Source organism: Rhododendron vialii, chromosome 9a (assembly GCF_030253575.1).
Source record: "Rhododendron vialii isolate Sample 1 chromosome 9a, ASM3025357v1".
Classification (NCBI taxonomy): Eukaryota; Viridiplantae; Streptophyta; class Magnoliopsida; order Ericales; family Ericaceae; genus Rhododendron; species Rhododendron vialii.
The window spans coordinates 40,186,426-40,214,323 of NC_080565.1; the positions used below are offsets into that span (position 1 = coordinate 40,186,426).

The window sequence follows — 27,898 nt, forward strand, 5'->3', positions numbered from 1 at the left end:
TGTCTTGTTGACATGTGTCTAATTGCGGAACTTAGTGGTGGTTTTCTCTGAGGTGGCACTACATAATTGGACGCCGTAACAAGGAGTTTTACGTCCATCCGTGTAAAAATTACAGGACAAAATACGCAAATGGTCCTGAATTTTGTGTACGTGCCATCTGGTGGTCACTATATAAGGCATAAGTTGGAAAATACATACAGTATATGCTATTTCGGAAGAATCGAGGGGGGTGTCAATGTACTTTACCCAATATCTGATCTGAAAGAAATACTGGCAGTAAGCAACTACCCATAGGGAAAACTCTTGAATCGGAGGGAGCCAAATCGGAAGCAAATAGAAATGGCGTCGGTGGTGAGGAACGCGTTGAACGCCATCAGGGAGAGAGGCATCGGAAGCTTCGTTAGGGAGCTCAGAGACGAAGGATATTTGTACGTTCACCTTCTATGTGCGCTTATTTAGCTTTTCCCTGCTCTTGAATGTTTGATTGATAAGGAGACATTGTCTTGATTTCATGTGCTTTTTGGCTTGAAATTGCTACCTAACTTAGCGTTTTATTCGCAGGCCCGTGTTCCCCCCTAAGTTAATTGTACGTTCTGTTGCGTGATTGGTTGATTTATTTGGATTTTTGGTTGCCTAGGGTTGCAAGCAATAAATTTCCTAGATCGTTTATTCATTAATTTTGAAGCCAGGTTGAGCTTCAAATACTATAATTTGGTAGCGTGTCTAAAGTGAAGTTTCAAGAAAGAGGGTGAGGAATTAGGACAATTGATGATGGATGCGTACAATTTCGCTAGATTATGGTTGTCGCATGCTCCTTAACTCTTTTTCGGAAGCTTACGTATTTCAGTCCAACATTTGTTTTGGCTCGTCTGTTTCTTTTATTTCCAGCTAGATTAACTAGCCTGCTCAAAACGGCTGATTTTTTTACTTCATTCTTCATTTTACAGGAAATGCTTATTTGATGGAAACCTTTTGTAAGTAACAATGTCTTACTCCTACTTGGTTGACCTTCACTAGTTGAACTTTCTAGTGTAGAAGCATGATGGTGCAAAAGTTGAGAAAACAAGTGGTTGTATGCTGGTGGCCATAATTGGAAATTTGATAAAGTTCTCAACGTTTCGTGCTGTAATCGACCTTTGATTTTTATCCTCGTTTTCTATGTAGTTTGTTTTGTATCCTCTTGCTCGGGATTTTTGAACATGACCGTTGGTTTTACTTGGGTGAATATGATTAGTTGCAGTGTCTCAGCTCGTCCGAATTTATTTGTAGGGAGGACGTGGTTGGATCTCGAGGCTAGTTTTGTAGTGAACTAGTTTTGGGTTGTTCTGGTCCTTCAATCACTCCATGATACTAGATAGATTTCATAGTTTTTGGATACTTTTTTATTTTTATTTTTGGAGATTAAGTGGTGTTTAAGCAAATTAACAGAGAACATTTATGCAGAAAATGGGAGCTGTATTGTGCAAACTTGACTTTGGCATATTTTGTTGGAAAATATTTTAGAATTTAATGTTTTATTTGGGGTGTGAATATGAATTGTCTCAATGTAGAGTCGTGTCTTTTCAATGACATTGTTCACCGTGAACGAACATGTCCTTTATGAACAGATGTGACCCTTTCCCCAGTTGGTCTATAAATATCATGTCCCTTGTTCATTCTAAGATAGATTTCTGAAAAGTCATTTGTCCTTAGTTTCATTCAGTTGGAGTCTTTTCATGTGAGAGAATACAAAACACCACGAGGTTTGATAGACCCATCGATTGTAGTGTTGCTTCTGTGGGGCATTCGATCAAGTAGTGCGGGGAGATAGATGTCGATGCAAACCGTAAGCACTGTAGCGAGGACTAATATGTCTTAAGATTGTTTTAAAAATATGTTCACTTTTTGTGATGAAACCAATAATATAAATGCAATAAAATTAGAACCGAAAACCTAAAAATTGATGTAAACAAATTGGTGATCAAGGCGAATGTGACACTTTGTACATAAAATACGCTTTTGTCCACAGCGAACAGGTGCCATTCAAAAGACACGTCTAAAAAATGAGCCAATTTATATTGATACCCAAAATAAAATATTGTTTCTTACAATATTTTCCAACATACTTAATAGGTACATCTTCAGCTAGGCATCTCGGGCTTGTATCTCTACCAACTGTCAAGTGCCCAATCCCAACTGGTATACTTGACCACTTTAGAAGTCCACAAACCATAGGTAGAGTGCCAGTTTTTACTGGTTTGATCTTTGCATGTCATTCATGTCCCACATGGCTATTTGCACATTTGACATGTGACACATCTCCAAGAGTCCATGCAGCATGGCTGCTTATTTCATCCTGAGCCGAAAAAGGGGAAAAAGAAAAACAGTGACACAATTCAATGGTTTATTTATATTTCGATATTTGTGGTCATTGGCATAAAAAAAAACTCTTGGTTCTATTTAAATGTTATTCCATCCCGACACCACATCCATAGACAAATGCAACATATAGTTTTCTTACCCATTCAGACTTATAGGCCATGATGCAAAAGCTGTATGGTAGGAGTTGTTCTTTATTGCTAAAAACTGAGTTAAACCAAGTTCTGGGTGCTATTGATTGAAAAATGGCTCTCAAATCCTTGCAAACAGAGCCTCGAAAGGCTTAAATACGGATTCTTTTGTGTGACATGTAGAACTCTCTCTCTCTCTCTCTCTCTCTCTCTGTTTATCTTTTTTCTTTTCTTGCGTAAAGAAGACTAAATTTCTCCCTGCCGCTTCCTTTCTCGGTATGCTGATATGCGGAAGCTGTCATTCATTCTTGTTCTAATTCAGGCAAACCAAGATTCACAACATAGGTGCAACGCTTGTGGGTGTTGATAAATTTGGCAATAAATATTATCAAAAACTTGGAGACACTCAATATGGTAAGTGTGCTCTCTCTTTTTTACTTGACTTTATTTATGATTTATCTTTGCCTCTGTTGTTATTTTATACCAAATGGAGATCATAAAAAATCCCTGAGGAAATCAGTGCTATGTTTTTGAGATTCTAAATTAGTTTATCCTGTGAATGGATATCATTTTCCAGTATTATATTTTTATTTGATACTAGACGGTTAGTTAGCTTATGGGTTCATGCCTTTCACTTTATTGATAACCTTATAATGTTGGCATCGCAACTGTAATTATTTTTATGTCTTTCCCTTTTTCTATTGTTTGACAAAGTTGTGAATAGAAGAGAGCCCTTGTTTGAACTGGTCCAATCTGCCTCTCGTTCTCTCTCAAATGGGCTCGCATTGATCAGTTGGAGGCTTGCAGTTGTCCATCTTGCTGATGCATTGCCTGCCTATTTCTTCAGGCAAAGCTATAGGTAGTTGGTGGTATGCAGAAGACATTAGTGTCACTAGGTTTGAACTGAACAACAGTTGTACTTTTGTTGGATGTATTGGCTTGTAGGCAGACATAGGTGGGTGGAATATGCGTCAAAGGGCCGCTACAATGCTTCACAGGTGCCCCCGGAATGGCATGGTTGGCTTCACTTCATCACAGATCACACAGGAGATGAGGTTTGTCCTTTATTCCTAACCTGCTGTAGCCCTTGGTGAATGCATTTGCTGGTTACTATACAAATCCATTTCTTGCAGCTTCTGATGCTGAAGCCAAAGAGGTACGGCGCAGAACACAAGGAGAACTTATCCGGAGAGGGGGATGAGTACATCTATCATTCCAAGGGACACAGCTTGAATCCTGGGCAGAGAGACTGGACCAGATATCGCCCCTGGGAGCCTGCAACCAAGGCCTAACTGTTTCCTTCTTCAAATTGAGCTCCCAAAGAAGCTGGGAATTTTCTGGATACGTTGATCCTGTTTTTCATAAATAAAATCGTTTCTAATATGCAGCGGTTTGTTACATTGCGGCCAGTTGGGTAAAACAGTGACTTCATTATCATTCAGTGAACAGTCGTCCGACGTGCACTATCCGTGGCTGGTTCCTCATGCTCGCCATTTGTATGTTGTATTTGACTTCCAAGTCTAAGGGAGTTTCCTTGGCCATTTATTTTCCGTATCATATTAAAGCTATTTGTGTTGTGGTTGAGTTTGAGTTTGAGACATAAAAGATGCATGATGGATGATCTGAGTTGGTTTCCATGCGAGCCCAGATGAGTCTCTTATTGGATAGTTTAACTGGGATTTAGGATTAGTTTCCATCCATGTCTGGGTTAGGTTTCCAAACCAGTTCTTAAAACTATGGAATCGAAAGAACAAAAGAAAGAAATTGAAAACTGGACACCGAACGAGATTGTCGTTCAGTTCCGATCAAGATTTATTTTACTATGTTTTTTTCCGGTCACAATTGTCCAAGATTTAACTTCCTATTTGTGATGAGGTGGAGGATCAAATCCGGAAGCACCGGGACAAATGGCATGGTCTGTTTGCAAGTGGTTCCGGACGCCATCCCATTGTATTTAGGTTCCGTTCTGCCGAGGTTTTTATTTTTAAAGTATTTATTTTTCACTTTACAAGACAGATCATTATATCATAATACTTCACCTTTAATTTTAGTTAGTGGAACACACCCTTAGGTGCCTAATACACGAATGGAAAGCAAAATAGGAATGGATTGAAATATAGGGTTGCTAAACGAACCAAACAGCTTGAACTCGGCTCAACTTTTGGCTTGTTGAAACTTGTTTATTAGAAATATAAGCCAAGTTCAATCATGTTTTTTCGTTTGTTTATGAATTCAAGCCAAGCTTGAACATATAGATGTTTGGCTCGATAGGCTTATGAACAAAGAGGTCATTCCGTAAATATTAAAAATATAGGGGTAAATTAATAAATATCCCAAAATTTGAGATATGCCTTTCATATAGATATTTCTCCAGTTTTAGACTTGCTTCCAAAATATAAATTATTGAATAATCCTTATAATTATTCTTTCTTTCTTTTTTTATGAATCATAGTAGAACTTATGAAGAACTTAGTCATATTCTTTAGAGGTAGTTAGGAGGCATTTAAGAGTTTGTTTTTCTGTATTTTGCTTGTTCTTCTTTTTGGCTTTAAATTAGTTCATTTCATTTTATAATTTAATGAGCTTAACCTCAAGCTCAAGCTTGAAAGCTCGAAACTTCGTGTCATTAAGTTCACTCGAGATTGACTTGCATATTTCACAAGTCAAGCCAAGTTTATCACGAACACAAAATTTCAAGCTTGATCCTAACTTGAACAATTAGTCTCAAAAAGTTCTTAAGTTCTAGCCAAGCTTGAACACATATAACAAGGGAGTCAAGCCAAGCTTGAACAATGTTGTGCTTGGCTTGTTTTGCTCGATTAGCACCCTTGCTGAAATATAACCACCACATCAAAAGGGGAACCAAAGATTCTATAGTGCACCCCGGTGTAGTGGGCACACGGACCATCGATCTCATCAATCAACGGTTGCGATGTGTGTTTTTAAAATTGACCGGTAATAAATATCTTTTACCAATAAAATATTATTTTTAATCTGGACCGTTAATTGATAAAATCGATGATTGTTTGCCGTCTTATACTCGTGCTACACATGGGTGCACTACAGCACTCGTAAAGAGTTTTAACGGAGCTATTAAGGCCCACGGGCACAGGGGGCAAAGGACAACTACAAACGGTCCAAGTGAACGTGTTAAATTATTTAGTAGTATGACTTATCTTCTTGAATTACTTACACCGTTTCAATCAAAGTTAAATTCGAGCAATACGATGCTTGATTGGTCATAAACTGGAGTACATACAAACAAATTTGTTGCGTGATGCTCAACCAACCCCGAGCTCGTAAACTTGACGACTTTCAATATGTGGTGATACAATTTTTGCTAATTTTCATATTCAATGAGGTGAATTCGTGAATGCAAATAAAGATAAATAAAAGAAAAGAATTTTCACAATCTTGCAATTTTGTTCACTTACCTAAAGAGAGGTGAAAATTACTCACTTTACGTGGAATCTACACATAATCCTATTTTTGGCTCCGTTTGTTTGGACGTAAAATATTTTACGTATTTTTCGGTGTTTGGTTGTATAAAAAATGTGGAAAATATTTTACATGTAAAACATTTTTCATCAATTGGATGAAAATGACTTACCCTTAAATCTTCTATAAGTTATTTTCCGAAATGAACCCGCTGCATTCTACTGCAATTCTCACTGCTCAGTTTCCACGATCATCAGTCCTGACCCACGTTCAATTCTAATAATCTCATATCTCTTCACAAACGGAGCCTTAATGGAGTATATTTTACTGAACATTTCATAGGTTTTTATATACTCAACTTTAATCTCATGTTGTAAATACTTTATTAAATACCACTTTATTTTGGTGCCAGATTTTATTAACTAACACTTGTTTTGTTTCAAAATATGGGGTAGCTCACTTTCATACAAACTAGTACTACTTCTGTCTCAAAATATTTGTTCGATTTGTAAAACATGAAATCAAACTTTTTCATAAATTAAAAGAACTCATCGATATCTAGTGAATTATTCAATTTTTTTAATTTATTTTTTACAAAAATTATATTATTTTTACGTTATCATTTTACGAACGGGACAAAACGGAGGTAGTACTATAGGCCGATCTACTAATTGTTGGGAAAATTACGGCACATGACATGTTTTGATAATTAATATTCGCCAAGAATATGCTGAGAACATTTGTTAATACTGAAAATATCCTTAATGAGTACTCCGTATTAATTATCAACGGTCTTGCTATTGTCAGCTCACTGGGCTGACGATAAACACACTTGAAGACAAGGAAAACACGTATTTCTGTGTACTTTATACACCATTTGATACACATTCACACACTTACTATTGTCAGCCCATTGGGCTGATTTTAAAAATTTTCAATTATCAAACACGTCATTGACCGTCATTTTCCCCCTAATTGTTTAATAGGAGTATTGCCTAAAAAACCAAAACTTGACGTGGAGCGTATGTTTTTTGCCACCTATACCGTCGTCCGTTTCTTTCAAGGCGCGCTCTCTCTCTCTCTCTGCTCCGTGCCCCGTGTCTAACCCCCATTCCACTCCTTAATTCCTTTTCCCACTGTCTCATCTCCCCTCCCCAGGACGAGGCCCAAGCTGCGTACATACCTTCCGAGTTTGAACAAAAACACGTCAAGGCCCATCGCTCCTCTCAAATTCTACACAAGATACCCTGTAATTTGACCCCTCTTTCTGAAAATTGCATTCAATTCGTCTCAGAAAATGGCCTCCAGGTCATCTAATCAGCACCAACCCGCACTCTCTTCCCTCGGAAAGGTTTCTATGTTGATTAACTACTGAATTTTTTAATTTTTTTTTGTCCCTTCTTGTTTGAATTAGGCGTCTGCACATAACAAAATTAGGCATAAAATGATGATTTTGTGGTTATCTGTGGTGTTAATTGGGGCGGGAAGACGTCAGGGGAGATCAACGGTGAGCGACAGCCGCTGCTTATTAACGGGGAGCAACATTTCGAAAGCTTCTCTGTTCTCGCTGCAGTCCTCCCGTGAGTGTAACATTATACAGTCGTATATACGTATGCACGTAGGTATTGATTTGTAGCTTATAATTTACTCATGTTATTACCAGTATCGTATGAGTAAGTTATGGAGGACTCCTACTAATTACTCTCCATGCCTATCATCCAATACCAAACCTATGTAGGACTACTAATTACAATCTTTGGTGTAATTTATGGAGTACTAGTTATTAGTACTAGTAATTTATGGAGTATTAATTTCAATCCTATGGAAACTTCACAATACAAAAATTTCATTGGGTTTGAGCCTATCATCCCATGCGAATGCATTACGTAAAGGACATGCCCGAGGTTGAGTAGGAGTACTAATTAGTCTCTAATCTACGCCTGACGAGATTTAATCGCATTGCAAGTTTCAGGCTTGGTATTTTGAGCTGAATTTATTATATATTTTACGAATTTAAGTATCATATTTCTGTATCCATCGAATTGAAATCATCCATCTAGGTTCTCTATTCAAGATTTATTGCTTGACTCAATATTGCAGATTTCTATTCCCGGCTCTTGGAGGATTTCTGTATGGCTATGATATTGGTTCCACGTCTTGTGCTACAATATCTGTAGAGGTATGCTGTAATTCAGGTCATCAATCCTAGACAGATTATTATTTGTCGTAGGATTCTTGTAGCCAATCCTGAGAAGTTTGGATTTGTTGAGTTGTCTTGAGCTGCTGCATTTTACAAGTTGGCTTTGATTTGTTGGTCTGTTTTCATTTTTCATGGTTTATGAGTTCAAACATCCTCTGCTGTTCTCCATGAAAGGGAATTTATAGGAATTCCATTGAGTTGTAGATATTTAACAGACCATTCAATTCGAAGAGTGAGAACCTGCAGAATTACCATGCCAATAGCTCTTCAAATGTGTAATTGGTTAAGCTTTCTTGGCGTCACTCTTGACCAAATGGACCCATTTAAATTTGTGAATTCAATAAAAAGTTGAACGTTTCCTTGATTTTTTTCTGAAGTGAGTGTAGAATATGTATCAGTTATCATCTATTAAAACTTGAATCACCGAAAGTTTCCTCTTCACTGCAGTCAGCTACATTAAGCGGGATTACATGGTACAACTTGTCTTCTGTGGAAATTGGTCTCATAGTAAGTTTACACCTCTTTGTTGCTTGTTATACCTGGATTCTCATGAGTAGAAGCTTTATTTCCTCATGCTATGGTCTGAGAGCTGGGTACATGCTTGCTTACTTTCAGATTACTCAAGCGAAATAAGGTCTTACATGTTGTTGTTTTGTTTTTGGATTTCTGGCTTCTGACTTTTGCAGACTAGTGGTTCCTTGTATGGGGCTTTGATCGGCTCTATCTTGGCTTTCAATGTTGCTGATTTTCTAGGTTACCTTTTCTTCAAGTTTGTGGGATAAGAGAATAAATCATGATTTCTTTTGATTTCCTTGGTGAAGTTTTGGTGACAATTTTGAATATTTTGTTATTTAAGGAAGAAGAAGAGAGCTGATGGTGGCTGCAATATTGTACCTTGTTGGAGCTGTGGTTACAGCACTGGCGCCTTACTTTGTTATTATGGTGGTTGGACGTTTTGTCTTTGGTATAGGAATTGGATTGGTAATTTCCCTTGTAGCTTGTTCGATTTAGGATAGATCAATTCTCTCTGAATTTTGTAGTTCGTTTCCATATACGGTGTACGTTACACTGACAATGTGTGTATCATGTACCTACGGGCTACGGTCTAACACTTACTCTACTTTCGTCAGGGTTTTTAATGTTTGAAATCCCAAATCCATTGAGTAATTGGTTTGTGAATGCGGAGGACTGTTGTGTCTGTATCCACTTCTTTTAGAATATATATAAGCAAAAATGAATATGAACTAATTCTTTGAGCCGTGTTCTATTTTTTGAAGAATGCATTGGCATGTCCATATCATGTAGTATTGGTGTTCATGTCTACAGCGGCTAAACAGAAAACATCAGACTTTGTATTTGTTTCTCCAATCTAAAAATAGACATTGTTCCTCACTTTTTGAAGAGTATACTAGTATAGTAGACCTGTTGACCACATGAAAACACGAACAGATGGAGCACAATTCAGTTTCTAACAAGTGTATGGTTGAAATTTTGATGCATTTTAAATACTTGAGTTTTAATCTTTTTTTTATAGTTCGTTGTTTCCACCCAATAGCAAAGCTCATTGTTTCTTTTCCTTGCTGATACAGGCAATGCATGCTGCTCCAATGTACATTTCAGAGACAGCTCCAAGTCAGATACGAGGCCGACTAATTTCTCTGAAAGAGTTTTTTATAGTCCTTGGGATGGTTGTAAGTACTGCCTACTAACTGTATCATATAAGATATTTTTTTTAAGTCATGTTGTTTGAGTTATTGGATAAGAACTGTTTTGGGTTTCCTCTTCTGCTTTTTTTGCCAACATTTTTTTTGGCCAACATGTGGTGTTTGTTTTTTTACGTCCTGAATATCTTGTCAATAAAGTTTGTGATTTCTGAAGAGCTGGGTTCTCTTGTAGGCAGGTTATACATTTGGCAGCCTTTTGGTTGATACGGTTTCAGGTTGGCGCTACATGTATGGGGCTAGTACCCCTGTAGCAGTAATTATGGGAATTGGAATGTGGTGGCTGCCTTCATCTCCTAGATGGCTACTTCTATGCGCAATACAAGGCAAAGGCAGTGTGCAGGATTTAAGAGAGACAGCTATATCTTGCTTGTGCCGGCTACAGGGTAAAGCTGTTGGCAATTCATCTTCTGAACAAGTGGATGAAATTCTGGCTGAGCTTTCTTATATGGGTGATGAAAAAGAAGCTAAGATAGCAGATATGTTCCATGGAAAATGCTTAAAAGCCCTTACTATTAGTGCAGGATTAGTCTTATTTCAGCAGGTAACCTTGTTAGTTAAGGGCATAGCAGATGCTTAATTTTAGGTAGCAAACTCTCACAATTTGAACTCACATACATCACTCTATCGCGTGGCAGATAACAGGGCAACCTAGTGTACTATATTATGCTGCATCAATCCTTCAGGTATACCTGTTTTTTATGTTTAGATCATTGACCAATTTCGAAATATGTATTCCGTGGTGTTGGAAGAAATATGAATGTGTTTTTCATACTTATCCATTACACAGAGTGCAGGATTTTCTGCCGCATCTGATGCAACAAGAGTCTCAATTCTTCTCGGATTGTTGAAGGTGTATTTCTCAACTAGATTAGCAGCTTCTTTTTTTGCCCTATTCCTTTTCCTTTTGTTCTCTTAGGTCATGCTTTGCCTATAAAGAGAGTAAGAGATTAAGATTTGGTGGTGCAATCCTGAGTTCTTTGGGGTAAGTTAGAGCTCACTTAGGCAAGTGAGCCAGCTGGCTTGACACTGAATGTGGGTACTAGATGTCTTCATGGGTCGATTGGGGTGAGGGATTCTTGGGCTGTACAACGAGTCCAATTGGCTGCCCCCCGGACTGACATTGAAGTGGATCACATCTTGTCATGATTCTCAGTTGACTTTGTTAAGTTACCATTCCCAAAAGCTTAAGTTGTTAGGAAATGGGCCCGACAATGTATGTCAAGCTATTCAACACAATCCCTCATGTGCAATCCCATCTTGCACATGGAGATGCAAACATCCATAGATATTGCGAAAGAACAAAGGGGAGAAACATAATACAAACGGGAAACCAATGGGAGACTTGAACCAAGACCTCTCGCAATTTGAGCCCTGATACCATGTTAAGTTACCAATTGTCACAAAAGCTTAAGTTGTTAAGAAATGGGCCCAACATTGTATACCAAGCTATTCAACAGACTTGGGGGGCCAGGTGGCATTAGGCGAGTCCTACCCACATCATTCAATTGATTTTTTATCCTAGTAAATGCGCTATCTCATATGTTTGCGAGACAAAGATGGCTTCACATGTGGGACTAAAAGAATCTGCTGCGGGTTGTTAAAGTTTTTGTTTATATTCTCTTTCCTATGCATGGGTCTGGAATTGGTTGTTCTCGATCAAAATTCTTGTTTTTCTTCTTGTGTATCCAAATTTATGCAGGATTTTCTTTCCAACGTGAGGTTATCTCATGTTAAAATTGGACTTCTCTTTGGCTGATTGATCATGAAAGTGGTATTTTATTCCACCTGTGTGTTTTTTTTTGTGAGCCATAGTATCATCATAAAAACTTGTTTTGTGTTGGAAGATGAAGATGTTTTAGTTCTCAACTTTGTTTACGCTTTGCCTCCCTGACACCTCCTTCATGTGCGCCAACCCTTTTCCTCAATCCCCGTATGTATAGGCTTAACTTTAGTTATTATATTTTCATAGCGATTGTTTCTTGTTTCCCTTTCATCCTTGATTTTGTTTTCTGAAACTTCTGACCTATTGTTGTAGTTGATTATGACTGGAGTAGCTGTTTTGGTTATTGATAGACTTGGGAGGAGACCATTATTACTTGGAGGCGTCTCTGCTATGGTATCTTTTCTTTCTTCTTTCAGGGTGTTCATTTATGTGAATGCCAGATTTCTCCAGGCACATAAGGGCATATTGACAATGTATAAGATTGTGTTCCCATCCTCTCGGATTTTATTGTACCTTGAATGCCGTCAAAACCTCGCCTTATTGGATTGTTAAGCGGAGTTGGGGACAAAAATAATCAAAGTACAAGCTCCTAAGAAATGTAATTTCCACTTGTGGCAGGTAATTTCATTATTCCTCCTGGGATCATACTACACCTTTCTGGATGATGCACCAGTTATGGCTGTTGTTGCATTGCTATTGTATGTTGGATGCTATCAGGTACTGGTTGATATCCTTTCTATACCTTTATTAGAGAGTTGCTTTCACAGATACTTGTATTCCTAGTGTCACCAATTTTTGTCCTTTGCATTAAGTTATTTCTGTCTCTTTATCTTGCATCTTATGACATCTCTTGCGTTGTCAAGTTGCAGCCTTTAGGACAACATACCTCTTGGGGGAATTGGCTTTTTGTAATCATATCAAAAATTTCTCCTTAGATTTAATCATGTTTAATATCAGTTCCACTACGAAGTTATTATGTCAGGAGGGGGATTGGGATAATGAATATACGGAGGTGTATATATAAGAAGCACAAACTCCATAATATCCTTTTAACTACTTGGGAGAATGAATCCCGGTGTTCATTCATGAAGAATCCCTTCAATCGCAAGCTTCCAGCCAAAAGAATATAGAACCTCATTACCTCAGTGATGGCAGTTTTACACTTTGGGCTTGATCCAGCGGATAGAAAAGGAAACTTCATATTTTGGTATGGTTGCATCACAAAATGAAGATATTTGGCGTTCGCAAATCGTTACTTGTCACAAATCACAGGGGCATGAGGGCCAATGAATAGACACATTAACACTCCGAAAAGGATAGCTATATAATGTGTTAATTTTATTTGATAGATGTGCCAATTGCCAAATAGATTTTCACGGTCATTCTTTACCAGGAACTTTGATTTCTTTTGCTTCTTGTGTAATGACATCTATCCTACAATCGATTAGTTCCTAGTGTCTTTGAATCTGCTTAAGCCAAGGTGAATATCTATCTTTCTGGTGTTGTTGGCTTGGCTTAGAGTTTTGCGTCAAGTGTTCTGTAATATTGCTCCTTGGCGAATTGGTTTTGCAGTTGTCATTTGGTCCCATTGGTTGGCTGATGATTTCTGAGATTTTCCCGTTACGCATGCGAGGGAGAGGATTAAGTATAGCAGTGCTTGTAAATTTTGGGGCAAATGCAATAGTGACGTTTGCGTTTTCTCCTCTAAAGGTATTTAATTTCTTTGACCATTTTAATCTAGAGTCGTCGTTGAATAGAGTTGCAAGTTTTGTTGGACTTACAGTTGGTATGTTCCTCATAGGCCCCCGCTAGTAGACTGTGGGATAGGTCCCCCTAGATTAGTCGAGGTGCACGTAAGCTGGCGCCTGGCTTGGACACCTGGTTGTCAAAAAAAAAATAAAATGGTTCGTCGTAATTAATATGCTAGCAATCATGCAATCTAGGGTCTAGGATATGACTTTCTAGAAAAGATAACGAATGGAATCACTTCGCATAGAAGGCATCCAAGAATCAAAGACATATGGTCTGTGATCTGCCCATGATAAAATTAGATAGCAAAGTGGCAAAATGGGATCCTTTTACCTGATCCAAAAGTGACAAGGATTTGATTCGTAATTGTTTTGCTTGACATTTGGGCTTGGCAAATGGATAGTTCAAGTCAGTTTCTTTTTTTTCAAGTCAGTTTCTGTGCTAGAATCATGTTTGCTTGCGGTGTCTCTCCTCTCTTCTGGACCTTGTCAAGTTGCATCTCAGCCGAGCTTCTGTTACAGGGGAAAACACCACAGCAGTGTATTAACATAAAGGATATTTTGCAGTATTTAAGCATGTATTACTTGTTAAGGTAGAAAATATCGGCAAAATCGCGTTGTCTTCACAATTCCATTATTTCTGCGATTTGTTGTGAACTTCAAATATCAAGCTAAGCCTATCACTCTTTTCTTAGCTTTATTGATGATCTCCCTTATCTAAGTTGTTGATTTGGTTCCTATTTTTGGACTTCTAAATACAGGAATTGCTGGGAGCTGGAATTTTGTTTTTCATCTTTGGAGGAATAGCTGTTTCATCTATTTTCTTCATATATTTCATTGTCCCGGAGACAAAAGGGCTTACGTTGGAGGAGATCGAGGCCAAACTGCTTTAGTACTTTGATATGTAGGATAGACGTCACTTTGATATTTTTTAACTAAATTAGCATCTGCTTGGAGATGGCGATATTGATGCTACTGTCTTTTTAGGAGTGTATCATATGGATGTGTAGTTTTAGATAAGATGAGGTCAACTAGCGACCAAAGTTTGACTGTTTTTTCTTTGTTTTATCTTTTATATACACTAAAATCACTAGAGGAAACAAATACGTGTGTATTATGTCTGATCTTGTCTCAATTCTCTATGCCGTCTTGGTTTTACTACGTTCTCTCTCTGTTTGCTTGTACACCTCCGGCCATCTTTGCCTAAATTTGGTGCTTTGTGCTTCAATTGGTCAGCAGTAGATGTACCGAGACCGTTAGAAGTCGCTTGCTGTACCTGTTGCCCAACCCTCCAAATATAGCCATCTTCACTCCTTGATGCACCCTTTTTAATTTACCGGCCTCTCGTGCCATCTCTGGCTCCCCACCGTCAAAATCCCCAGTTAGCAATATGTACGTCTTTGTCACTTCTTTGTTCAAGAATAAATTAACACAAGAAGTAGCATTATAATGTTTAACACTACAAAAACTTATATTAGGGGTGACATTTGTTACCCATCATATTGTGTTTAGCATTTGGTCTGTCACATCCACAATTAATACAAGATCTATTGTACTCATGAATTTACCTTATCAACACAAAACTGTGATAACTGTGACTTAATTGTAAAGAGTTAGAAATGAGGTAGCAAAGTAAAATTTCGCGGAATGTGCAAGAAGGATGTAAAGCGTGTGTAGTCATAATTCAGACAAAAGCGTGTATTCTAATATAGAAAGGGGCTAACCACATGAGTTGAGTTTTGTTCCCTCTCCACTTAGAGAGGGTAAACATTATTCTCTTTTCTATTGGTTGAAATGACGTGGATCCCACCAAAAAGTAATATTATGCTTACCAAAAAGTGTATTTCAGAGGTGAGATCTACACCATTTTAACCAATAAGAGGGAGGGTGATGTTCACCCTCGTAAGTGGAGGGTGAACAAAATTGCACTCCTACCTTATCAACAGAACGCACAACTGCGATAACTAATGACTTAAATTGTAAAGAGTTCAGAGATGAGGTACCAAATGTAAAATTTTGTAAAGTGCAAGAAAAGAAGGATGCAAAGGCTGTGAGAGAGAGTCCAAACAGAAGAGAAAATAAAGACCGAGACTTGTCGCAGGCCAGTTGAACCGGGTTTAAGTTTACACGGGCACGGGCAGGGTATAAAAGAGATGAGCTGCGAAAGCGCAATTGCGGAATTAGGGTTTATTAGGGGAAGGAGGAGTGATGGCGAAATTTAACGTGGTACAAAAGAGAAGGAGAGCCGCGATTGCAGATCGCAAAAGAGCGACCAAAGGAGAGCCTTTCACTGGTAAGCTCAAGATTAAACCCCAGCCCCACTCCATCTCCGGCAAGCGCAAACGCAAGATCTTCAAGAAATGGCGCAGAGTTTGTTACTTCTTCCTTTTCTCTATCTGTGCGTGTGTGTTTGTTTGTGTATAGATTTGTATGTATGTAACTGTGCGAAACGTCTGTTTATATGCACACTTGTTGATGGAACAGGATCAGAAAGAGGCTGTGGAGAAGGGTCTTGTCACCATGCAGGATGTCGAGATGGCTGTGGCTCAAGGTAATTGTTTTGTATGTTATGCGAGAGAAATCTAATGTTTTAGACCACTTAACTTGACATTGTGGTGTAGTCTTGTATGTGCAGGAATTGTTTTATGTGCACTGCATTCGTTTGGTTGAAAAATTCACTCTTGATTCCCATTCATTAACGTTTAGAAAATGAATTGCTTTGTATAATTTGATAAATCTCTCACACATAATATTCGGATTTTTATATTACTACTAACTCAGAGCACCTCTAATTGTTGATAGCTAATGTTTGTTCGACTGGTGCAATTGTTCTCTCTTTTCTTATCTTTTATTTAGAATCAAAATGTCATTTGTGGGCCTCATGATGAGTGAGATAGACAGAAGAGGTCTTTCTAAATTTAGCTACTGCTAGACGTGTCAAATTTGGAACTCTATGTAGCAATAGGTAAATTTTTATGCCTCCAAACGAGTTGTTGTAGAACTAGTTTTTAGCTAGACATTGAGAAGCTCTTAGGAATCCAATTGGGGAATGGGTAAGAGCAATGGTGCAAAACATACTCTAAAGTACTCGTGTCGGACACTCGGATAAGGGTATGGGATCCTTATGGGGCATGTTTAGTTGGACAATAACTCAGCAAGCATATATTCTAACTCAAATTCCTCACAAGCTATGCATAGGAGTCCTATAATATGTACACAAAAGGTCTAAAACAACTAAACATCATTTAAGCAAGAAATAAAAACTCTTTGTCGAGGATTTTATGTATTTTGGCATGTCCTTGTATGCTTGAAATGAAAATTAGGGGAATCTGTTACATGGACTCGAGTGCGGATGTTGTGTAAACTGGATAGCACGTTCTCCGAATCGAGTCATATAAAGGTGTAAATAGCTGACTACACTAAAACTAGATGTTATTTTTGTGGAATTCTATTACTTAGCATTTGGGCTGGTTGCATTTTAGTTTTGGTTCCCTAGCATCCTTCTTGAATTTTTTGGTAATGATACTTTTAGTTTTGGTGACACTCGAAAGTACTATCATACTATTATGATCCCTGATTTCAAGAGTGAAGGATGAAATTGGAAGGAAAATACATCACATACGGAAGGAAGGATCATGTTGATAAACAGCTTAGGAGATGTATTCCTTCTATTGAGCTTGCTAGAGATAAGAACGCTCCATAGATCCATCATCTGATAAGTGATGCACTTTTTCCATTGAATTAGGAACGTCAACATCTAAGGATGCCAGTAAACATCCTTCCCAATTTCACGTGAAGAAGGGTCTAAAGCTTAAAGTCAAACAACTGAAGAAAAAAGGCAAGTTCATTTGCATATACATCTTTTCATCCTTGCCCCCTCTCCAAAATGTTCGGATTCTACCACTGTGAGCTCTATATTTTTATGTTTTGATGTGATAAATGTCTGCCAATGTGCAGGTAAGAGCAAACAAAAATTTCTGAGGACAGCTACGGAAACTCCAGTTGATGCCATGATAGATTAAGTGCTGAGGGATCACCAGACATCTGACAAAACTATGTAACTATTTGACACTGAGATCGAAAGATGCGTTTAGTTTTATCCATTTTGCTTGGTCCTTATTGCTGAACATTTTCTCTGTTGTACAATATTAGTGAATTCTTTTTGGTACTAGATTTTGTTTGTAGCAACTAGCAAGGGTTGTGTTTATTGTTCTCTCTCTCTCTCTCTCTCTCTCTCTCTCTCTCTCTCTCTCTCTCTCTCTCTCTCTCTCTCTCTCAAATGCATTAGTGCAACAAAAAGGTGTAGCACGGACAGGATGGATTCAGGCTACTCTCCAATTTCGGTAGACTTGGGAGGATATGTTGACACTGAAGGGGCTCTAGTCCTTCAGAAGTATGTGATATTTTGTCACCGAACGCTTTAACTGATTAGCTGACTCACTATTGAACGGATTTTAGTATTTTACTGACCTGGAAACTGAGGATCCAGAATTGGAGGAGCGACTCAAATGGGATGAGGCCGGACCAAGTGTTCTCCAACCATCCAGTTAGAACTTCTTATGCAGCACTCACTACTCATCCTTTTGGGGTTTACATGATCGAATGTCTTGAGAGACTTGTGGTGATCTTAGTAGCTATGGCTAGAAAGCTGAAAATATAAAACGTAAGGCAAGCTGAAGGTGCTTCTTGGAAACTGCTTCGCTCTAACTCGACTATGGAATCAGTTCTCAAATTAACCAAAAAAATATGAATCCTGTTTTCATGCTCTCTAGTCTCTACCACTATCAGAACAAAGATGTCCTTGAAATTCTCTGTGAAAACACGGCTTTTATTTTGTATTGGAAGACTTAAACCAAAAACGGTGATACTAGATGATTTGGAGATTGGAAATGAGGAATTAGAATGGTGATACATAAATACAGTGTTATCATTAATAATCAGACAGGTTACTGATTTGTTACAATAAAAAAAATGCAAACTCTAAGATGAGCCATTGATAAATTGATTTTCTAGCTAGGCAGAAAGTTGGATAAGCAATGTGATGGTTGCGTTTTAGAGTTGGGGTCTTCCAACCCAGATGGTGACCGAACTGTCACACCGGACTCTAAAGATGAGTTAGACCACCGCAAGTATTGGGGCGGTTGTTTCAAACATGACCTCAAGAAATACTCAATTAAAGTAGTTCATGGTTAATCTGCTTCTAGCATTTCACTCCACAACAACACAGCTGTGCTTTTAATGGAGAAGGGCAACAGTTTATGGGATGTTTAAATTGAGGGTCAGATTGTTAATAAATTTTGCTGCTTTTTTTTGCTTTTAGTAGGTTGCGGTGAAGGCGATGTTTGATAGCTCGAGTATATTGACCAAATTGGGTCCTTGTCTGTCTGATGTTACAGGGGGAGAGAGAGGAGGGTGGGAGTCAATCCAGAGCACCTGCATCTACCATAACAGCGCATAGCGTATGGTGGCAGCTATCATATCTATTGTATGGGTGGGTGGGTTTGAGGTCACTCCCACCCCTTAAAAGCCAGTCCAGTCCATCCTCAAACGACACCAAACTAATCCTGCTTCCAAACATGGCCTATGATCCGAGTTACTGCAGGTCCAAATCCGGGAAGAAAAAAAAAACAGAAAACAAGTGTGTGTTGCACTTGCAATTACTACTCCTGTTTTTGCTTTCTTCTTTTTTGCATTTTACTACTCCAAGTCCCAAATTGTTGCTATTTTTTGGGAAGCTAGCTAACATGTATTAGTTGCCGTTTTGCTTTTTTTTAAAATTTTTTTTTTTCAAAAAAAAGATAACTTCAAGTTTAAATATAATGAAAATAAAAAATAAAATTTTAATTTTTTTCACCATTTAAAAGATTTCAATGAGATTTATGAAACAAGATCCATATTGGTAGGCAAATTATTTGCGTAAACACATGATTTTTGAACTTGAAATTACCTTCATTTTTTAAAAGTTCATTTTTAAAAAAACAGTACGGGGCCTAATGGGACAAACAATTATTGCACCAAATTCAGATTTTGAGACTTAACTTTACTGTATTGCCCTTGTATTCTAGCTTTTAAACACAATCATAACGATCTTTTAGGGATAATTTTGGAAAATTAAAAGATTTTCAATTTAATTTTTTAAAGGGACCAATATTATGGGACATCCAAAAAAAGGAAAAGAGGACCGGGCCGACCGGCAATCTGGGGGGAGTACTGTTCTATTTTTGCACGAAAAATCTCCACTGCCTGCTTCCGGCCTTCCACTCCTGTAGTGTTTGGGAGACACTGCCAAGCAGGGGTGCTTGGCAGGGGTGCCGAGCGCATCTCGGCCGTTCAAAAGTGCTTTGAACGGTTCGGATGTAAAAGTATCGAATGGATTTAAAAAAAATGAAAAAGAAAAAGAAAAAGATGTTTCGATTTGGACCGTTGATTCCGAGATGAACGGCCGAATTGGCCGCTCGGCACCCGCTCGGCAGAGGTGCCGCTCGGCAGGATCCAGGTAGTCTTGACCCGTTAGTCTAAGCTTTTGAATTTTAGATTTTAATATTTATATTATTTCTTTTTAATTATTATTATTTTTATCTCACTTTAATCATTACTTTATTTTTTTTCATACTTATTATTATCTATAAATCCAAATACAAAATTTCAAAACAACTGTGACTTGAGTCAATCTTGTCTATCTTCTTCTACCCTCCAATATCTGCTCTACTATTCCAAGACTCCACTGGACTGAAGAGTACTGACCTTCTAATCTAATCTAAACAAGCCCTCTCCTCCCATTTACCCCGCCTTTTTTATGGAAGCCCTCAAATCATCCTTCATCTTCCCAACCCCTCCTTATCCAAATCCCTTCCAAAAAACAAGCACCACCACCACCACCACCGTCTTCTACTGCTCAAACGAGTGGTCTCTCAGCGACGGAAACCCCAACAAACCAAAAGACGACAAGGCCCGTCGCATAAATAAACAAGAGGCCCAACACCTAACCCAGTTGAGGAGGAGGCATAGTAGTAGTAACCAAAACCCCAACAAGAAATGGATAAAGAGGACTCCTGAGCAGATGCTTCGTTACATACAGGATGATAGGAATGGACATTTGTACGGTAAACATGTCGTCGCTGCCATTCAGAGGGTTCGCAGTCTTAGCGGGAAGCCGTACGATATGAGGCAAGTCATGGCCTCTTTTGTTGCTAAGCTTACCTTCAAAGAGATGTGTATTGTTTTAAAGGAGCAGAAGGGCTGGAGACAAGTTAGGGATTTTTTTGCTTGGATGAAATTGCAGGTCTCTGTCCAAACACTTTGTTGATTAGTATTTTATTTTTGCTTTCTCTTATTCGATGACCATTGACCAAGAAGCAAGAATTGTGTCTGGTAGTTTTTTCCATACATTTCTTTAATTTTTCATTTTTATAGAGCAATTGTACTATAAGAGGTGGGTTGGCTCCTTATTTGTTCTTTTCATTTCCATTTTTCTTCTTTGAGAGTTTTCTTTACTAGTTTCTAGTGAAGACTACAATGGTGGCATTCAGGAACAAAATTTTCTATTTTCTATTTGGTATTTTGGTTATTTGAATACTACTTTCACATATTAATTTCGTGTAATTTTAGTTTTATGCTTGAGCAGTTGAGCTACCGGCCAAGTGTTATTGTATATACAATCATTGTGCGCATATACGGCCGAGTTGGCAAAATAAAGCTTGCTGAACAGGCCTTCTTGGAGATGCTTGAAACCAGATGTGAACCGGATGAGGTTGCTTGTGGTACCATGCTGTGTGCTTATGCCAGATGGGGACACCACAGGGCTATGTTAGCATTTTATTCTGCTGTACAAGAGAGGGGTATCATGCTTCCTATTTCGGTTTTCAATTTTATGCTCTCATCTTTGCAAAAGAAATCACTCCATGGGAATGTTACTGAGTTGTGGAAGCAAATGGTTAATACAGGGGTTGCGCCTAACCATTTTACTTATACTGTTGTCATTAGCTCATTAGTGAAAGGTGGTCTCTCTGAAGAAGCTTTTAAGACGTTTAATGAGATGAAGAATTTGGGTTTTGTTCCCGAGGAGGTAACTTATAGCCTGCTTATCAGTTTAAGCTGCAAAAATGGTAACCGGGATGAAGCACTCAGACTTTATGAAGACATGAGAGTGGTAGGAATAGTTGCGAGTAATTATACATGTGCTTCTCTTCTAACCATACATTACAAAAGTGGTGATTATTCTAAAGCTGTTTCCCTGTTTGCGGACATGGAGAGAAACAAAATTGCTGCAGATGAAGTCATACATGGCTTACTTATTAGGATCTATGGCAAACTTGGTCTTTACGAAGATGCCAGGAGAACTTTTGAAGAGATTGGGAAGTTGGGCCTACTTAGCAGTGAGAAATCATATATAGCAATGGCTCAAGTCCATCTCAAATCAGGAGATCTTGAGAAAGCTTTGAGTACTATGGAACAAATGAGGTCTAGAAACATTGGGTTTTCAAGATTTGCTTTTATTGTGTTGTTGCAATGTTATATAATGAAGGAGGATTTGGCGTCTTGTGAAGTTACATACGAAGCTCTATCAAAGACTGGACCTCCTGACACTATTTCTTGCAATAACATGATCAACTTGTACATGAGATGGGGCTTAACTGAGAAGGCCAAGGATTTTGTTATGCAGATTAGGAGAGACGGTGTAGAATTTGACGAGGAGCTTCTCAGTAATGTCATGAAGATATATTGTGTGGAAGGGATGCTAGGAGCTGTAGAGCAGTTGATAGAAGAGATGAGGCATAATGAACTATTTAACAGTAAGTTTGTGCAAACATTTCTTTTGGCCATGCATGGAGAATCAAGGAGACCTAGCGAAGCAAAAGACAACTTGGAGCACTTGGACCAACACGGATCTCTAGCTTTTGAGCTGTTGTTTATTCTGTATTTGGCGTGTGATAATTCCCTTAAGACAGAAGAAACACTGAAATTGGTACTCAAGACAACCAATAATGGCTTGTCTGTAGCCAGTCAGCTTGTGAATAAATTGATCAAAGAAGGCACGTATTATGCTCTTTTGTTTTCCACTTTCAGTTACTGATCACTGAACTACCCATTTGTGCTCTGAATATTTTGAATTTCCTTAATTCGCTATCCATCATTATGGTTGCTTAACCTTGAGCACTTTGATGCATTAGTTGATCTGACTAGTCAAAATTAATTTTGTCGTAGGTGACATAATGAAAGCAGAAAGTCTTTACAAGCTACTGATTGAGCAAGGGTGTATTCCAGAGCATGTCGCAAGTACATCTTTGATCAGTTTCTATGGAAAACAACGAAAGCCAAAACAAGCCCGAGAAGTGTTTGAAATGGCAGCTGATTCCCCTGCAAATGCAAAACTGTTATGTAATTCAATGATTGACGCATATGTTAAAGGTGGTCAATTAGAAGCTGCATACCTTTTTTACAAGGAAGTATCTAAGGGGGGGCATGATTTGGGCGCTGTTGCTATCAGCAAGATTGTCAATGCCTTAATTAATGGCGGTAAGAGTTGTGATCCAAAGAGCATATCTGTTTGCGCAGTGAATGAAATAATTGGGGCTTGGCTGTACAAGCTACCATTTCTTGGGGAAAAAATTCATGGATATGAAGCAACAAGCCACTCATATTTCTTCGGATTATGCAACACTATTTATTAGTCGAATGATAGATGTTTTTTTGGTGACTGAATTTTGGTAGAAAGAGCAACTAACAAGAGGAGAATCCTCAGATACAACAGAATTCCAAGGCAAAGATTCTAAACGAAGGAAACTGAATCTCTTCAAGTAGAGAACCAGCCTAAGGAGGACAAATACAATGTGAAATCTGCCACTTATTTGAGAGTAAAGAGGCTAGAGCTGTAGTTTTGACATTCCTACTTTGGGCAGCTTTAATCCTCACTTTAAACTTGGTCTGACCAATGAGAGAGGAAGAGGGCCTTTGAATGCCTCTAAAAACTCAACTATACCTTTCTTTCCAAAGGAAATAAACCTTTGTGTCCGGAGCAAGCTCCTAAGGATATTAGGGAACTCTTTCCCCTTGAAATTGGAGCAAACAAGGCAACTTTCTGAGGCCATAGAATAGGACCAGTAGAAATGCTACTCTGATTTGCAATAGCAGCCCAAACTCGCTTAGATAAGAGACACTCAAGAGGAGGTGATCCAGAGATTCATTATGTTGGTTGTGGAGAGTGCAAATAGGGTACCCCAACCATGAAGCTTTTCTCTTTAGTTCTTAACCTCCCTTTCCTTCCATCCAGAATAAAGCTATGCTTAGGGATGTTTTTACGGAACTAGACTATCTTTTGCCGAATGACGAGTAATACATTCCAAGCATGAGAAGCTTGATACTTGTAGGAGGAGGATCCATCACATATAACTGAGTCAACAGGCATGGGATTGGGCTGAAAGGTGGGGGCACGAAGAGAGAGGGAAGGCCGTGTCCACTCTTCATTATAGATAATGCAGGAGAACTTTGCAGCCATAGGAATACCAGAAACCATGACAAACTGCTGTAGTTATCAATAAGAGGACCAGCAGGGTGCCTACTGTCATGCCAATAGTAGGTAGAAGAGCCATTATGAATGATGCATTTGATGAAAGGCCTTACTTACCTGAGTTCCACAATTTTCTCCACATCGATGAACAAGAAGAGGAAACTAAGAGTTTTAATGAAATACTTTCAGCTCCTGTTAACCTATAGGGAGTTCTGCTTAGAAGAGACAGCCCAAAGATGCTTAGCCATGGCAGCATGATTCCGATCCTCAACTCTTCTGAGACCAAGTTTTCCATCTTTTTTGGGGCTATAAATAACCTCCCATGCAAATCTGAAAATCTTTTATCTTCGTTATTCTGAAAATCTTTCGGTAATTTGATACTTCTAACATGCTATATTTCTCATTCTCTTTATCTTCTAACTTTGACGACGTCTGCTTTCGCCTGGGGGATATTAATTAGCTTAAAATGAAGTACTTAGAGCTGTACTGAGAAAACACTAAGTGACTAATTATTCTCCCAAGGCCTTTAAATTGATGTTTTGATAGTAACTGCCATTCCAACAAGGTATCGAGTTCTACGCATTGTCCATCAAGCTTTGCGAACACTTTCATGCACCAGCATTGGAGGCTTAGAAAGAGGGGGGTGCAATATGCCATTTTTTTTTTGTATTATCTGGATATGCCTACTTGTTTGACATGTAAGTTTTAAGCTTCAGTTTTTATGAGTGATAACTTGTTTGCAGGAAAATATCGAGAGGCGGAGAATGTCGTTCAGTGTAGCTTTCGGGATAACTTGGTTCTTGATACTGTGGCTTACAACACATTCATCAAAGCAATGCTACAAGCAGGTTAGCATGGTTATTTCCTTAAATTTAGTGAAGGAACTTATGGCCAAACAGAAGTTGAGATGACACCTATTAGCACCTGCAGGTAAATTGCATGAAGCTGCCAGCATTTATGAGCGCATGCTTTCTTTGGGAGTCACTCCATCACTTAAAACATATAGCATTATGATCAGGTAACAGCTTGTGCTGCGAGGCTCTCTTGGTCTTTTTAACAGAAATACACCGCCTAAAAAAGAAAAATAACTACAATCATATATACAGAAAATAAGTTTTTACCTATTCATTCTGGTGAAGCAGTTAATATTTGGTTGTAGTGTGCATGGACGACGCCGAAATCTGGATAAGGCTGTTGAGATGTTCAACATGGCTCGAAGCATGGGGGTGCCCTTGGATGAGAGGGCATATAGCAATCTCATATCCTGCTATGGGAAGGCTGGTAATGATTTGTTTCTGCCTTAATGCAATACAAGAAAGATATCACATTAATCTCACGACGGTATAAGTTATTTTGAAGTCCTGTAGTTGTCAGCTTTTCCAAGAGATACTGGAGACTTGTAAGATTATGAGTTGTAAAATATAAAATTATAATACAGCCACTTTTGCTAGTAAAAGGACCTTGTATTGTTAAGCAAGCAGATGGTTATTCTCTATGTTTAGCATGCTTTGTTTTTGTGGCTATAACTTGCTTATGACTGTAAGATATGCCATGTTAGATTGCCTACCTGGTGCTAACCGTGGATAAGTTACCTCCAGTTGCTAGCTCATGTGATATTTAACACTTAATATTGCTTCATGACTTAAGATTATCAGTTATTGAAACTATTTTTGTTTTTAATTGCAGGTAAAGTTCATGAAGCATCCCTTTTGTTTAGCGAAATGCAGGGAGAAGGAATAAAACCTGGAAAGGTATGGAGTATGCTGCAATGGTCTGTTTGATTGGCTGGATTAGATGCAGTATTAGACTACAACTCCCATGGGGTAGTATTTCAGCATTTTAATGCATCTATTGGTAGAGGGATTACATATTCGTTGGTTGATCCATACCATGACATTTGGTATACACAATACCTTGAGGTATGTGTCATAGTTTTATAGGGAAGGCACCGTTTGAAAATGGTTGGCTGTGCAGACATAAAAACATCAACTTAGATGGCCCCTAATTGTGTATCTGAAAGCCTTGTCAAATGTAATTGTGCATATGATTGGAAGGATGTCTGCATTGAGGTTTGTAGGATGATATTTAGGGTACGATAGAATGCCCTTTTTTGCAATTTTAAATGTTTTATTTTGGTACTATCCCTTCCAACAACCCCCCAAGTCATGCCGTGCTCTCAAAATGCTTGGATAAGTATTCTAATACTGTGATTCTTCTGTGCTCCTTATGTTTGAACTTTCTGATTTAACGTGCCACCCTTATGCTTTAAGTACTCAGATGGTGCATAATCTTGTATTAAAGAATTTATCTTCAGCTCCCTTCTACTTTTGGGACTGTCAACTATCTTACTTGATTTTCATGGAAAATGCAGGTCAGCTATAGTACTATGATGAATATATATGCTACTGCAGGACTTTATGGTAAAACAGAGGAGGTATTCCAAGCTATGCAGAAAGATGGTTGCCTACCCGACTCATTGACCTACCTTGATCTAGTTCAAGCCTTTACCAAGGGACTGAAATACGCTGAGGCAGAGCAAGCCATAATTTCGATGCAGCAAAGAGGAATTCCCCCTTCCTGTGCTCATTTTAAACTTGTACTCTCTGCTTTTACAAAAGCTGGTTTGATGATTGAAGCTAAAAGGGTTTATGGAGAGCTCATAACAGCTGGTTTAAGACCTGATCTCACATGTTGCCGGACCATGCTGAGAGGTTACATGGACTATGGGCATGTGGAAGAAGGCATCTCCCTCCTTGAAAGCTTAAGAGGTTCAATGGGACCGGACAGGTTTATGATGAGTGCAGCTGTTCATTTGTACAAGTCAGCAGGCATGGAACTCAGAGCTGAAGAAATTTTGAACTCCATGAACAGTATGGGGATTCCATTCCTGAAAAACCTGGAGGTTGAATTAAAGATGAAGGCTCCCTGAGCATCAGAAGTATTTTAGCAATGCTCCACTACATTATTACTATGTGGAGAAACTAAAGGATAGTGATATACGAGGAAAGCTGAAGACTAAAGATGAACAAGCACCACGTATTTGTGTACCATACTACCACTGGTGTTTTGGTAATTCTACTCTCTGGCCTGTCGTGGGAACAGCTGCTGCTTCTGTTTGAAGAATGGAAATTCATTGGGGGTTCACGTTTGATGATCCCAGCGGAAGTCAGAACCAAGTTGGGATGGTTTTGAGGATATGGACAAATATAGGTTCTATGCCGAGTTCCTTAAGATATAAGTTCATTCTGTAACCTTATGATATTTGATCTGAAGGCCTCTCCAATTTTTCATTACACATGGGCCATTTCCGCTCTGTTGATTTGACAGCAGGAACTTCATCTTTCAGAGAATATGTGGTATGACACCAAAGCACATACGGGTCTACTGGCCCCATGTGTGTGCTTGTGAAAGCTCAACAATGCAGAGATATCTCGCGCTGGTTTTGAGGTGCAGAACACAGTTGCCGAGACATTTGTATCCAATGCACATGTACATGCACAGGTAAAGATTATTTCTTGGAATTCCATTGTATGTAGCTATAGCTACATGAATAAGCATTTCTATTAGTTTATTATGCGTGTCTGGAACCTGTGTGTGGAACAATTTATTCCTTGTCATCGGTGGCATTCGCTACTACTTGGGACTTCCTTTGATTTTGAAATGTACATGTTTTTTCTTTTTTTGTGCAAATGTGAGCTTTCACAATTTGTCAATTGCCTATCGTATCTATCGGCTTGGCTTCGTACGAACTAATGATCATATTGGAGTTGAAAAGTCATGTTACAAGGACTTCCATGAGGTCAGACTTAAATATTCCCATGCAAGTAAAAGTTACCTTCGGTGTTGGTAGTTTTTTTGGGCAAATGTGAGCCTTCACTGTTCTTTTTCTCCTCCTTTGTTGCTTCTGTCCTTTTGGGTTGGGTTGAACAAGGACGCTGCTACAGGTACAGCAGCGGCTGCTGTGTAGTTGCGCACAGATCAGTTTCACGCCCGTCTCGGGTCCCGTAAAGATAATCGGAGCCGCTCATTTTGTTCAAAATGTTTCGTTTAGGGTCCCTGTAAAAAATCA

The 27,898-nt window shown here is 38.6% G+C and overlaps 4 protein-coding genes across 9 annotated transcripts; all 4 read left to right on the plus strand.

The window, feature by feature from the left end:
- Positions 1–203: 203 nt before the first annotated feature.
- Positions 204–4,073, plus strand: LOC131300956 (probable NADH dehydrogenase [ubiquinone] 1 alpha subcomplex subunit 12). Of its 2 annotated transcripts, XM_058327026.1 has the most exons (5): positions 204–428; positions 948–974; positions 2,812–2,903; positions 3,435–3,544; positions 3,623–4,073. In XM_058327026.1, the coding sequence occupies exons 1-5, from the start codon at positions 340–342 to the stop codon at positions 3,779–3,781; spliced, it is 477 nt and encodes a 158-aa protein (XP_058183009.1). In that variant the 5' UTR covers positions 204–339; the 3' UTR covers positions 3,782–4,073. The 2 variants fall into 2 exon arrangements, with proteins under 2 accessions (XP_058183009.1, XP_058183010.1); XM_058327027.1 differs by lacking the exon at positions 948–974.
- A 2,919-nt stretch (positions 4,074–6,992) lies between these two features.
- On the plus strand, positions 6,993–14,484 carry LOC131300957 (D-xylose-proton symporter-like 2). 2 transcript variants are annotated; one of them, XM_058327028.1, is made up of 14 exons: positions 6,994–7,278; positions 7,416–7,507; positions 8,028–8,106; positions 8,575–8,634; positions 8,814–8,880; positions 8,984–9,108; positions 9,717–9,818; positions 10,024–10,392; positions 10,487–10,534; positions 10,639–10,701; positions 11,887–11,967; positions 12,193–12,291; positions 13,147–13,284; positions 14,084–14,484. In XM_058327028.1, the coding sequence occupies exons 1-14, from the start codon at positions 7,225–7,227 to the stop codon at positions 14,213–14,215; spliced, it is 1,509 nt and encodes a 502-aa protein (XP_058183011.1). In that variant the 5' UTR covers positions 6,994–7,224; the 3' UTR covers positions 14,216–14,484. The 2 variants fall into 2 exon arrangements, with proteins under 2 accessions (XP_058183012.1, XP_058183011.1); XM_058327029.1 differs by lacking the exons at positions 8,814–8,880; positions 8,984–9,108 and having other exon boundaries at positions 6,993–7,278.
- Positions 14,485–15,410: 926 nt separating this feature from the next.
- LOC131300958 (uncharacterized) lies at positions 15,411–17,535 on the plus strand. Of its 2 annotated transcripts, XM_058327031.1 has the most exons (4): positions 15,411–15,692; positions 15,807–15,873; positions 17,068–17,160; positions 17,280–17,535. In XM_058327031.1, the coding sequence occupies exons 1-4, from the start codon at positions 15,531–15,533 to the stop codon at positions 17,342–17,344; spliced, it is 387 nt and encodes a 128-aa protein (XP_058183014.1). In that variant the 5' UTR covers positions 15,411–15,530; the 3' UTR covers positions 17,345–17,535. The 2 variants fall into 2 exon arrangements, with proteins under 2 accessions (XP_058183014.1, XP_058183013.1); XM_058327030.1 differs by having other exon boundaries at positions 15,469–15,692; positions 17,068–17,535.
- Positions 17,536–19,983: 2,448 nt separating this feature from the next.
- On the plus strand, positions 19,984–27,519 carry LOC131300959 (pentatricopeptide repeat-containing protein At5g27270). Of its 3 annotated transcripts, none has more exons than XM_058327032.1 (8): positions 19,984–20,604; positions 20,947–22,354; positions 22,527–22,838; positions 24,573–24,677; positions 24,760–24,847; positions 24,989–25,110; positions 25,516–25,580; positions 26,201–27,519. In XM_058327032.1, exons 1-8 carry the CDS (start codon positions 20,119–20,121, stop codon positions 26,756–26,758), a joined length of 3,144 nt encoding a protein of 1,047 aa, XP_058183015.1. In that variant the 5' UTR covers positions 19,984–20,118; the 3' UTR covers positions 26,759–27,519. The 3 variants fall into 3 exon arrangements, with proteins under 3 accessions (XP_058183015.1, XP_058183017.1, XP_058183018.1); XM_058327034.1 differs by having other exon boundaries at positions 19,987–20,604; positions 20,947–22,114; XM_058327035.1 differs by having other exon boundaries at positions 20,464–20,604; positions 20,931–22,354.
- Positions 27,520–27,898: the final 379 nt, after the last annotated feature.

What these genes read in the sequence shown, in the direction of transcription:
- LOC131300959 (XM_058327032.1), top strand. Translation starts at nt 20,119, where the DNA reads ATGGAAGCCCTCAAATCATCCTTCATCTTCCCAACCCCTCCTTATCCA. An exon ending in TTGCTTGGATGAAATTGCAG is followed by an intron (nt 20,605 to 20,946) that starts GTCTCTGTCCAA and finishes ATGCTTGAGCAG; the next exon opens with TTGAGCTACCGGCCAAGTGT. An exon ending in CAATGCCTTAATTAATGGCG is followed by an intron (nt 22,839 to 24,572) that starts GTAAGAGTTGTG and finishes ACTTGTTTGCAG; the next exon opens with GAAAATATCGAGAGGCGGAG.
- LOC131300957 (XM_058327028.1), top strand. Translation starts at nt 7,225, where the DNA reads ATGGCCTCCAGGTCATCTAATCAGCACCAACCCGCACTCTCTTCCCTC. An exon ending in ATGCTGCATCAATCCTTCAG is followed by an intron (nt 10,535 to 10,638) that starts GTATACCTGTTT and finishes TCCATTACACAG; the next exon opens with AGTGCAGGATTTTCTGCCGC. An exon ending in TTCTTCTCGGATTGTTGAAG is followed by an intron (nt 10,702 to 11,886) that starts GTGTATTTCTCA and finishes CTATTGTTGTAG; the next exon opens with TTGATTATGACTGGAGTAGC.
- LOC131300956 (XM_058327026.1), top strand. Translation starts at nt 340, where the DNA reads ATGGCGTCGGTGGTGAGGAACGCGTTGAACGCCATCAGGGAGAGAGGC. An exon ending in TTATTTGATGGAAACCTTTT is followed by an intron (nt 975 to 2,811) that starts GTAAGTAACAAT and finishes GTTCTAATTCAG; the next exon opens with GCAAACCAAGATTCACAACA. An exon ending in CAGATCACACAGGAGATGAG is followed by an intron (nt 3,545 to 3,622) that starts GTTTGTCCTTTA and finishes CATTTCTTGCAG; the next exon opens with CTTCTGATGCTGAAGCCAAA.
- LOC131300958 (XM_058327030.1), top strand. Translation starts at nt 15,531, where the DNA reads ATGGCGAAATTTAACGTGGTACAAAAGAGAAGGAGAGCCGCGATTGCA. An exon ending in TCTTCAAGAAATGGCGCAGA is followed by an intron (nt 15,693 to 15,806) that starts GTTTGTTACTTC and finishes TTGATGGAACAG; the next exon opens with GATCAGAAAGAGGCTGTGGA. An exon ending in CGAGATGGCTGTGGCTCAAG is followed by an intron (nt 15,874 to 17,067) that starts GTAATTGTTTTG and finishes CCATTGAATTAG; the next exon opens with GAACGTCAACATCTAAGGAT.